We start from the raw sequence: 12,078 nt of genomic DNA, 5'->3' as shown, positions 1-12,078 counted from the left end.
GATCTCGGACTGAGTATCTTGGTAGAGATGGTTCTCAACACTCGGATGAGCTTCGTTCTAGATACTACTCTAGGGGCTCCCGGGGGATTCAATCGAGTAAGGAGTATTTCCTCCCGAAAGATAGGATTTCAATAGAAAGATCTCATGGGATCAGTACTCGAACTCATCGATCAGAAGGAGAAGGAGATAGTTCCACTTCAAAACACAGAAAACTCCTTGAGGAAAACAGCCAGCAGCCCCTAGTTAGGGGGTCGAGTCCATGAGAGAGACTCTTGACCATTGGAGGGCAGGATCCGGGGGTAAGGCTACCTCCTGAGTCTGTGGAAGCGGCTATGGAGGAGGTTAGGAAAGTTATGACTAAGCATGCAAATTGCACTGATCCTACGGAGAGTGCAATAAGAAAAGAGAGGTATAGACAAGCTGAAATCCAAGGCCAAGTGGAAGAAACTGCGGTTCGCATGGTTAAGACGAACTTGGGCATTCTCTTAGGAGATAGTGAAGCTTTATCGCCAGAGGTCTCTATGGGAGGGAATAGCGTGGACAAGGTGCCTATACGTCTGAGATTGGGGCCAACAAATGAGATTATGCCTCCCAATCGACCTGTCAAGCGGACAACTGTTAAGCGTAAGACTGGAAGACCACCGGGGCGCCCCCCAGGAAAAGCCACGGGAAAGAAGAAATCTCTCTTGAGCCCTCGTGTGGTTGCGGGAGGAAGAGGGAAAAAGAGGAAGCTGCTTAATCAGGCAAACCCTCGCAGAAAACTGAATATGGACTCTCTTCTGGCTGATGAACAGAGGGAAGAGGGACTTTTGCTCTCAAGTCAGGGGCAAGGAAACTCAGCTGCTGGAGCACAAGGGATCGAGGAGCCTAGGTCTCCTCCTGCTGAAGCTGGTCAGGTGGATTTCCAGAATCCACCCAATACCCTCACGTAAAAATTGTGTGCTGGAACTGTCAAGGGCTGGGGAATCCCAAGACAGTTCAACGTGTGAAGGCGATTCATCATAAGGAGTCGCCGGATTTTTTATTCCTCATGGAGACAAAGAATGCTGAGAATGTGGTGTTGAAGGCGGTGCACGGGCTATCTTTTGCTCATAGTGCTCTGGTCCCTCCTCATGGTCATGGGGGAGGAGGACTGGTGCTTTTTTGGAAGCAAGATCAGGTGGTGGAAGTTCTGTTTGCTTGTAATAACTTTATTGATACGAAGATTTCGACTGCGGGGAAATCCTTTTTTGCTACTTTTGTGTATGGGGATCCAGAACCTGGCAAACGTAAGGCGGTTTGGGATAGCTTGAAGGAGATTGGTGCTGATAGAGAAGGACCGTGGTTTTTATCAGGAGATTTCAGTGACCTGATTGATAACTCGGAGAAAAGGGGTGGTCCCCTAAGGGAGGAATGGACTTTTTTGGATTTTAGATCCTTCCTTTCGGAATGTGACCTCTATGACATTCGTCATTTAGGAAACCTTCTTTCTTGGAGAGGAGTAAGAGGTACCCATGTAGTTACCTGCAGATTGGATAGAGCTTTGGGAAACAGTGAGTGGGCTGAAGCTTTCCCTCAGGGCGCTTGTACTTATTTGCCTTTTGAGGGATCAGATCATAGACCGCTAATCACCTCTTTTGAGCTAGAAAAGAGGAAAAAGAGAAGCTGGTTCAGGTATGATAGAAGACTAAAGGATAATGAGGAAATCAAGTTGTTAGTTGAAAAACTCTGGCTGGAGGATGATGAGCGCTCAGTTCAACGAAGAATCACTCGAGTAAGACTTGCCTTGGTGCAGTGGAATAAAGATCACTTCAGGAACAGCCAAGAAGCAATTGCAATCCATCAGAAAGAGTTAGAACATGCAATGGTAAGCCCTGTTAATGATGCGGCTCTGCTTACAAAGATAAACTCTGATCTGGAGGCTGCTTATAAAGAGGAGGAAAGCTTCTGGAAGCAGCGTAGTAGGCAGCTGTGGCTCTGTCTAGGGGATAAAAACTCTAGTTATTTCCATGCGGTTACTAAAGGAAGGAAGGCAATAAACAAGTTTTCGGTTATTGAAAATGATGCGGGCGACGTCTTCTTTGAGGAAGGCAAGATTGTGGAGGTAATCACTTCTTACTTCCATAACCTGTTTGGAGCTGCGGGTGAAGCTCGAGATGGTATGGTGGAGATTGTGAGGGAAGCTCTATCCCCTCGGATTACCGAGGAAATGAAGCAAAAGCTGATCTTGTTACCCTCAGTAGAGGAAATCAAGGAGACTATGTTCGATATTCATCCGGATAAAGCTTCAGGACCAGATGGGTTTTCAGCTTGTTTCTTCTGATCCAACTGGACAGCAGTTGGTCCAGCCATTGTTAAGGAAGTACAGGAGTTCTTCAGTTCAGGGATTATGCCAAGAAACCTGAATGAGACGCATATTAGATTGATTCCCAAAGGAAAAGGCCCAAGAACAGTGGAGGATTATAGACCAATTGCGCTGTGCAATGTCTATTACAAACTAATCTCCAAGTTGTTATCTAAGCGCCTACAACCACTCTTGGAGAATATTGTTTCGGAGAACCAATCGGCCTTTGTGCCAGGAAGGGCAATCTCTGATAATGTTTTGATAACTCATGAGATTTTGCATTTTCTCAAGAACTTTGAGGCGCGGAAGTATTGTTCTATGGCTGTCAAGACTGACATGAGCAAGGCGTACGATCGAGTAGAGTGGAGATTTGTGGAAGAGGTGTTTTTGCGATTAGGCTTCCACCCAAAATGGACTTCATGGATAATGCAGTGTATTTCCACGGTGTCTTATTCCTTCTTGGTTAATGAATTACCCCAGGGGCGTGTGGTGCCAGTTAGAGGAATCAGACAGGGCGACCCCCTGTCTCATTATATCTTTATTTTGTGCAGTGAAGTTTTATCGGGTCTATGTCAAAAAGCACAAGGTGTTGGGACCATGAAAGGGATCTGTGTGGCCAGAGGATGTCCTAAGATCAACCATCTACTCTTCGCAGACGATACAATATTTTTTTGTAAAGCCAGTGAGAAGTCGTGTTTGAATCTAAAGAAACTGCTGGAGAAATACGAAAGAGCATCGGGCCAGAAGATCAATGCCTTGAAGTCCTCTATCACATTCTCAAAAAGAACTGCAGGACACCAAAAACTCTCAGCCATGAAAGTACTGGGAATTTCAAAAGAGGGTGGAGTTGGAAAGTACTTGGGTTTACCATAACATTTCGGTAGAAAGAAGAAGGATCTTTTCACTTCTATTGTGGATAAGATTAATCAAAAATCAATTGCTTGGTCCACAAAAAAACTCTCGCAAGCCAGAAAACTTGTAATGCTGCAGAGTGTCCTAACCGCAATGCCGACTTACTCAATGTCATGTTTCCAACTCCCTGTGTCTCTTTGTTCCCATATACAATCCAGTCTCACAAGATTCTGGTGGGACTCTAACACGGGGAAGAAGAGTATGTGTTGGGTGGCATGGGACAAAATGACCTGTGGAAAGAAGGAGGGAGGACTTGGTTTCCGGGATGTCCAGAGTTTCAATACAGTGCTCCTTGGGAAACTGAGTTGGAGGATTTTCTCCAAACCCTCCAGTCTGTTGGCCAGAACCCTGTTAGGTAAGTATTGCCTGGATTCCCCTTTTTTGGATGTCACGTGTGTCTCTAATGCCTCTCATGGATGGAGAAGTGTACTAGTGGGTAGAGACCTTTTAAAGAAGAACCTAGGATGGGTTGTGGGGAATGGATCATCTATCAAAGTCTGGGATGATCCATGGCTCTCCACTGTGAAACGGGTCCAACCTTTTGGACCTGCTACTAGAGAGAGCAAGGACCTTCTAGTTAAGGATCTCTTGATGGAGGATTCGCAAGACTGGAATGTGGAGAGAATTGGGATACTTCTCCCGGCTGTCAAAGAAACAGTTCTCAGTATTAAGCCAAGCAGATTGGGTGCGGAGGATAAGCAAGTTTGGCTGGGAACTCCTTCCGGGACCTATAGTACTAAATCAGGGTACTTTGTGGAGAGAGAATCAGTGTCAGGTCTACAGGAACTTTTCCTGGGTTCTGTTGATTGGATCGCTGAGGTTTGGTCTGTTGTTACAGCGCCTAAGATTAAGTTGTTCCTTTGGAAGGCCCTTCTGGGGGCTTTACCCACAAATCAAAATCTCGCAGATAGACATATTAATACTGATGTAGCCTGCCCGCATTGTGGAGAACCAGAATCTATCTTGCATCTCCTGTTCACCTGTTCGTTTGCGCAAAACATTTGGCTTTTTGCACCCTTTACACAAGTACTTCCCTGTAGTCGGGTAGAGAATGTAAGAGAGGGGCTGAAGTTGGTAATTTCCCAACTCTGCCTCCCACCGTCGGGGATCTGTTCCGGTCCTTTGGCACCGTGGGTCTGCTGGAACCTTTGGAAGTCTAGAAACCAGAGGATTTTCAGCGACAGAGTGTTTACGGCACAAGAAACCATGACAAAGGCCATTGCAGATGCTAGAGAGTGGTTGTCAGGCCAAAGATCCCTTTATTTGCTTGCGTGTCCCAGACATAAGTGATCATCTGCGAAGATCACGCGAGTACCGGGGGTAAGCATGTATAGTGCTTCAGATGCTGCGTGGAGGTCAGACCTAAGGGTTGCTGGGCTTGGATGGACGAGAACTTTCTTATCTTCTGGTATTCTTACTCAACATTCTGCTATATGCGAGAATGTGTCTTCAGCTTTAATGGCGGAAAGCCTTGCATGTAGAACTGCAATTCAAGATGCGATTAGGTTGGGAGTCGAGCACTTCTACCTTGAATCGGATTGTTTACAATTGGTTGGAGCGATTAACTCTCGATCAATTCTTTTGGAAGTCCATGGTGGTTGGAGCGATTAACTCTCGATCAATTCTTTTGGAAGTCCATGGTGTTTTATCGAATATTTTGTTGGGAGCTGATAGTTTTCTTACTTTTGGTTGTCGGTATATACCGAGAGCAGCAAATGTTTTAGCTGACTCAATAGCAAAACGTTGTTTAAGGCTGTATGTTGGAAACGTTCCTTGAGATTTTAATATAAGAGTGGTGCACACAAAAAAAAAAGGAAGTCAAGAACTATTGACTTGTGAATTTGGTGTTTTGGTATTTAGAATTGTCTTTTTCTTTTCATAAATTCAATTTGATTTGATCACTTTGGTTATTTTTTCTTTATGATTATAATCATTTTGATAAATTTGAATTTTTTTTTATCATTTTCTGAATTTGGATTGAAAAACTATCAAATCCGATCTGAACTAGAAATATATTTTGAGGTTTTGGATATAACCCAAAACTATCCATACCTGATGAGTATTTACCTGAACCAGACACGAAATTTAAAAATACCCGAATGAGTCTTAGGTCTCTAAACCCGAAAACCCAAAAACCCAAAATACCTGATCCGAAACCCGAAAGAGTACTCAAACGTCAACCCCTAAGTTGAACAAAAACATCTAAACATTCTCTCTATATGGACTGGGAAACTATAATTATCCATGACAGCTTTCATCATGATTAACAGCTCCACGAATAGCCTGCTGAGCTATGATTCACATGAGGTTGTGTTCACTAGTGGGAAACTATAATTAAATTTTGACTACTATAATAATTAACCTTCTGAGCTACATGTTGAGGTACTTCATTTTTCATACTACTTGATTTAATTTATTAATAAAGTAAAAAAAAAAATCTAGTTAATACATTTAAGACTGCTTTCATAGCGTTCGTGATCTATAATGATGTTAAAATATATCTAAAATGTCACTAAATAAGCACTCTCCAACTAGAGTGCTACTTCATCAACTTCTTAATTAATGAATTACAAAATTATTAATTATGACTAGATTTCTTAGTTTATATTAATTATGTATCTAAGAAATAAATACTTTTGGTATAATTGCTTTACTAGATGATGGAGCAGGGGATAATTTAATTATTAGGTTTATTTATTCAAAAGAAATTATGTACACTCTCCTATTCATATTACTTGTCGTTTTAGATAGTTTCACAAATTAAAAAAATAATTAAATATTGTTGTTTTGTCCTTCATTAAAATACTATTTTATTTAATATAAATAATTAATAAGCTAAAAGTCAGAGAAAAATTGAAAATTTAATTCATAAATTTGCATCGTAAATACAAAATGATAAGTAATATGAAAAAATTCTACTTTAAATAACAACTAAAAAATGGAACAAGTAGTATTATTATAAATATTCTTTTTAATATACCTCTATTCAAAAATACCCTTTTTTGACCATTTTGATTGTTTTCCTCTTTTATTTTTAATGACTATTTTACCCCTATTAAAAATATTTTAATTAGCAAAATGAAAAACAAAAATTTTCCGCCAAAAATTTCCTGCCAAAAGAAATTTGGCAAAAATTTATGACAAAAATATTTACCGCCAAAACTTTTCCTGCAAAACAAATTTACAAGGCTTTTATAAGTAGAAGCCTCATAAAAACCTTGTAAAAAATCTTATTAAAAAACTTGTAGAAAACTTTATAAAACCTTATAAAAAACTTTCTAAAAATCTTATAAAAATCTTATAAAAACTTTGTAAATACCTTATAAAAATCTTATAAAAAACCTTATACCGACTGTCATTTCCGACAACTCAGCCGTCGTCGCACCAGCAAGCTCATCTGATTGAGATTCAGCCTGCTACTCTAATGACGGAAACTCTGACTGATCCCACGGCTTATCCTTGGATACTGGACTATGGATCGATAGTACATCTGTCCTCCACAGCATGTAACCTCAAATCATCGTATCACTCAATCGGTCATAGTGGGTAATGGTTCCAAAAATCCAGTAACTTGTGTAGGATATTCTTCCATAAAAAGCCTATCACGTCCTCTTTCTCTCGACAATGTCCTCGTTACACCTCAAATAGTCAAAAATTTAATATTTGTTCGCAAATTTACAACAGATAATTGGTGTAGTGTTGATTTTGACCCCTTTGGATTTTCTGTGAAAGACCTTGAAACTCGGAACATACTGCTCCGATGTGATAGCAAGGGTGATCTCTATACTCTTCCCGCTTCATTCAATAAAACTCAACCATCTTCCACAGCTCTCCTTGCTTCAACTCCTTCTCTTTGGCATAAACGTCTAGCACACACCAATAATGCTAATCTTGATTCTATATTTTCAAAATCTTTGGGTATTTGTAATAAAAACAAGTTATCTCAGTCTTGTGAATTTTGCTATTTGGGAAAACAAATAAAATTACTTTTTGATTCTTCTCATTTATTTTTATCCAAAGCTTTTGAAATTATTCATTCTGGTGTTTGGACCTCCTTTGTTCCAAGCATCAGTGGAATCAAATATTTTGTGTTATTTCTCGTTGCATATCCACTTTGCAGAAAGAGTGATGTTTACTCAAAATTTATTTACTTCACTACAATGATCAAAACTCAATTCAATGCTCGTATTCTAGCCTTTCAATGTGACAATGGTGGAGAGTACAACAACCATCGATTCCATGATTTTTTCGATAAAAATGGAATAAAGGTTTGATTCTCTTATCCTCATACCTAGGCCTGGGAATCCGAACCGAACCGAATTGTCCGAACCAAACCAAACCGAGATTCGGACAATTCGGTTCGGTTATATTTGTTTTTTGATTCCGATCGGAATGGGTTTCAAAGAATTTCGGTTTTGTCTTCGGTTCGGTTCGGAGAGACAAAACCGACGGAAACCCGAAATTTATACCTAGGTATATAAAGCTAATACACCGGTTTATTTCATTAGTTCTAACCCTAAACCTAATCTATCTAAACTCTTCCTCTTAGCGGTGACAGAGAAAGAGATTTTCGAGTTTCTGATCCGATCCTGTGTTTTCTTATCCCGATCAACCTTGTGTTTAATCTTCAGTGTAAGTTCTTTTGTCTTAATCCTTTGTCTTAAACAAGTTGGCTAGATTTTTATTGTTGTCCGTCTTTGATTCGTTGTATAGCTCTAGGATTTATTGTTCTTGGTTTGATTCTTTGCTTTTGATGTCCGATAGTTAAGGTTAGAACTAAGTATGTGTTGTTACTTGTTAGAACTAAGTATGTGTTGGGTTGTTACTTGTTAGATCTATGTGTTGGGTTGTTACTTGTTAGAACTAAGTGTGTGTTGTTCTTGGTTTGATTCTTTTCTTTTGATGTCCGATAGTTACTTGTTAGAACTATGTTTTGTTCTTGGTTTGATTCTTTGCTTTTGATGTCCGATAGTTACTTGTTGGAACTATGTGTTGTTCTTGGTTTGATTCTTTGCTTTTGATGTCCGATAGTTACTTGTTAGAACTATGTGTTGTTCTTGGTTTGATTCTTTGCTTTTTATGTCCGATAGTTAATTGTTAGAACTAAGTATGTGTTGTTACTCGTTAGAACTAAGTATGTGTTGTTACTTGTTAGAACTAAGTATGTGTTGGGTTGTTACTTGTTAGACTGATCTTTGCTTTTGTTTGTACCGTTAGTGTTGGTCTTTAGAGTTGGACTGATCTATTTTACTTGTTGTTTTTAACAGATGTCTCATGATTCTGGGGAAGAGAACATTGACCCGGTTCTACAAGAAGAGATTGATGATGGTCCGACAGTTACTTCAGTTGGTGGTAAGAGCAAACGAACTGAGGCTACAACTTCTCATGTACCGTCCCAACCGAGGAAAAAGCCAGCTCATAGAGCTCCGGTTTGGGAGCTCATGAATTATATTCTATTTAGTTGTTGTTGTGTTGTATATGTTCGACATTTTGGTGTTTTGACAAGTCTCACTTCAAACCGAAATAACCGAATCTCCGAACCGAAATAATCGTATCCGAACCGAACCAAACCGATCGATTAGTCAGTTAAATTCGGTAGAGTTTTCAGATTCCGAATAAACCAAAAACCAAAAAAACCGACCCGAATTAACCGAATTAACCGAATTCGCAGGCCTACTCATACCACTCAACAAAATGGTAAATCTATGAGAATGATCAGAACAATAAACAATGCCATACGATCTCTCTCTTTTAAGCTTGTCTATCACCATGTTATTGGGTTGAGGCTTTGAATGTTGATGTCCATACATTGAACATTCTTTCATCATCAGCTATTCAAAATAAAATCCCATTTTCTTTGCTTTTCAACAAAAATCCAACATACAATCATCTTAAAGTTTTCGGCTGTTTATGCTTCCCTAACTTGAATCATTCAAATCTTTCAAAACTTTCACCAAGAACAATGCCATGTCTGTTTCTTGGATATCCGTCTCAACACAAAGGATATCTCTGTTTGGATTTAAAAAACAACAAAAATAATTATCTCCCGGCATGTTCACTTTTTCGAAGATCATTTCCAGCAGCTGATCGATGCCTTCATCAACCTTTCACATACACCTTTCTTGATGATGTTGATGAAACACCACCAGTATTCAAACAAATACTCGAAACATCGATTCTCCCACAAACAGTGCCAACTCCTCCTCAAGCTACCAACACTACTTCAACTGTGCCTCCTGTTCCTAGTCATTCTATGACTACTCGTTCAAAATCGGGAATCATAAAACCAAAACAAGTGGTTTCTCCTCTCACCACAGCCAAATCTCCCCTTCCTAAAAGTCACAACCAAGCTCTATTACATCCAAATTGGAATCCTGCTATGACTGATGAGTATAGTGCAATGATAAAAACTAGGAGTTCGAATTTGATACCTAGACCTCCTAAGGTCAATATTGTTAAATCAATGTGGCTTTTCAGGCACAAATATGATGCAGATGGTGTTCTGACAAGACACAAAGCAAGATTGGTAGCAAATGGCAAGTCACAAGAACATGGTGTGGACTTTACAGAGACGTTTAGTCATGTGGTCATACCGGCTACTATAAGAGTTGTCCTTGATGTTGGTGTCGCTTTGAATTGACTGATGCATCAGCTGGATGTAAAGAATGCTTTCCTACAAGGTGACTTATAGAAAACTGTTTATATGCACCAGCCCCCTGGCTTTGTAAGCAAGGAGTTTCCCAATCATGTTTGCAAACTGCAGAAAGCCATTTATGGCGTGAAGCAGGCTCCAAGAGCATGGAACTCACGTTTGACTACGTCTTTGGTCCAGCTGGGTTTTATAATGAGAAAAGCAGACAACTCGTTATTAGTATATAAACGAGATCCTCAAATGGCATAAATACTCATATACGTCGATGATATAATGTTAGCTGCATCTTCTGTTGAACTTATGAAGAAAATTATTGATCGCCTAAAACCTGAGTTTCCAATGTCTGATTTGGGCAAGCTTCGCCACTTCCTGGGGATAAAGGTTGACTACTACAAGAAAGGTCTGTTTTTAAGCCAGCAAACTTACACAAAAGACATGGCAGAATGCAAACCTTGTGCTACACCAGTTGATCTGCAATCCAAGCTTTCAGCTATAGAAGGTGATTCCTTGGATCAAATCTGGTGTCTTTGTCAGCAAAACGCCAACAAACAGTCTCACGTTCAATTTCAGAAGTATAAAGGAGTTGCAATGTAGTTGCTGAACTAACATGGTTGCACATCTCACGCCAGAGCTTCATCTCCCACTTCAAAAGGTTTCCATTGTTTACTGTACAGCATCATCAAACCAAGCATATTGATCTGGACATCCATTTTGTACGCGAGAAGATAGCTATTCGAGAAGTAAAAGTGATTCATGTTCCCTGCTCCCTCCAATATGCAGACATTTTCACCAAAGGTCTACCAACTTGCCTCTTCAATGAGTTTCAAACGAGTTTAACCATCCGACAGCCGGATGCTCCAACTGCGAGAGGGTGATAGAATATAGGGATATTCTGTTTAAAATACTTACCTATTATTGTACATATACTGCTTAATGTATCCTAGTTTATAGGATATATATGTAACCTCTTTGGCTTTATAAAGCCGTGTAAATCAATGAACAAGGCAAGGGAGATTTCATAACTTTCACATACGGGTGGGGTACTGAGATATTTGGATGGTTTCAATCTTAAAGGTTTTAATTTCAGATCTGGTGTATCTAGGATCCGATGGGATTAGAGTGGTGCTTCAAAAAAATATGGGGTTATCTTTTTTAAGGATTCGCTGATGGGGTGTTGGAGTGAGTTTTATTGGTGATTGCTTGCGGTTATCATTTGGGTTTATTTGGGATCCAAGATTTATTGGGACGGGATCATGTCTTCTTTGATTGATTGGGTGCTAATGGTTTTGATATCATTTTTTTCTTTGTTTGAGTATAAGAGGGGGATCTCTTTGGGTGAAGGGGACGGCGAGCAAGTCATAGATGTTAGTAATGGTAATGGGGAGGAAATGGTTGTGGAGGTTGCGGGCTGTGATGCTGGTGGTGAGTTGGAGAAGGAAGTGGGTAGTGACACAATGGGGGTGGATGAGCCTCTAGAGGAGGGTCAGTTCGCGGATGTTGAGATGGAGAGAGAAGTTTTCTGAGTTGGCGATGGTTGCCATAGCAAGGGAGAGCAATGGAGAGAATGGTAAAAAGGGAAAGGGACCATTATACGAGTCTAGAGAAGGGAAAGTCTTTTGTTTTCCCTTTGTTGGGTTTCTTTGCGGATGTAATTCCATTGTACGAGTGCTAATAAAACAATGCTTACTCTAGTTTTCTTGTCCTTGTGTTTATTTTTAACAGCCCTATTGTATTTTTGGGTTGTTTCAAGGTTTCTACTATATATGTTCGATGCAGGGTGTTGCTTGTGAGGGTTTTTGGTTCTTTTGTGACTTGTAATCCTTACACATATTTTTTCCTAATGGTTTGGCTCAGTGGTCCATTTTTGCTCATTGGTTGGAATTTCTTTTGGTTATTTATCATGAGTTGGCGAGTGTGTATTTATGTACATATGCTCATAATTATATGTTAAGATTGGGTTTTAATTTATATCAAGGTCTTTAGGTCCTGCCTTTGGGCACAAAAATTTGCCTATTTTTTAAGGGATGGAGAAAATAGGATTGTGTGGTGATAAATCACAAACAATAAACATTGTTAAATGAATATTTTGACTTAGAATTGTTAAGGACTCGGAAATAATGCTACTATTGTGAATCTTCAGGATTTATGAACTAAACATCAACCAGATTTTTTATTTCTTATGGAAACAAAA

The 12,078-nt window shown here is 39.6% G+C and overlaps 1 protein-coding gene across 1 annotated transcript; it reads left to right on the top strand.

The window, feature by feature from the left end:
• The first annotated feature begins 1,030 nt into the window (after positions 1-1,030).
• LOC147919574 (uncharacterized) lies at positions 1,031-2,302 on the top strand. Its single transcript, XM_087504013.1, has one exon. The coding sequence runs from the start codon at positions 1,031-1,033 to the stop codon at positions 2,300-2,302; it is 1,272 nt and encodes a 423-aa protein (XP_087360139.1).
• Positions 2,303-12,078: the final 9,776 nt, after the last annotated feature.

The sequence above is a fragment of the Camelina sativa genome, chromosome 20 (genome assembly GCF_030686135.1).
Source record: "Camelina sativa cultivar CO46 ecotype springtype chromosome 20, ASM3068613v1".
NCBI lineage: Eukaryota > Viridiplantae > Streptophyta > Magnoliopsida > Brassicales > Brassicaceae > Camelina > Camelina sativa.
The sequence above is the reverse complement of the archived record's forward strand: the minus strand, read 5'-3'. Positions and strand labels throughout refer to the sequence as shown.

Coding starts and splice junctions, on each gene's coding strand:
- LOC147919574 (XM_087504013.1), top strand. CDS start 1,031: ATGGAGACAAAGAATGCTGAGAATGTGGTGTTGAAGGCGGTGCACGGG.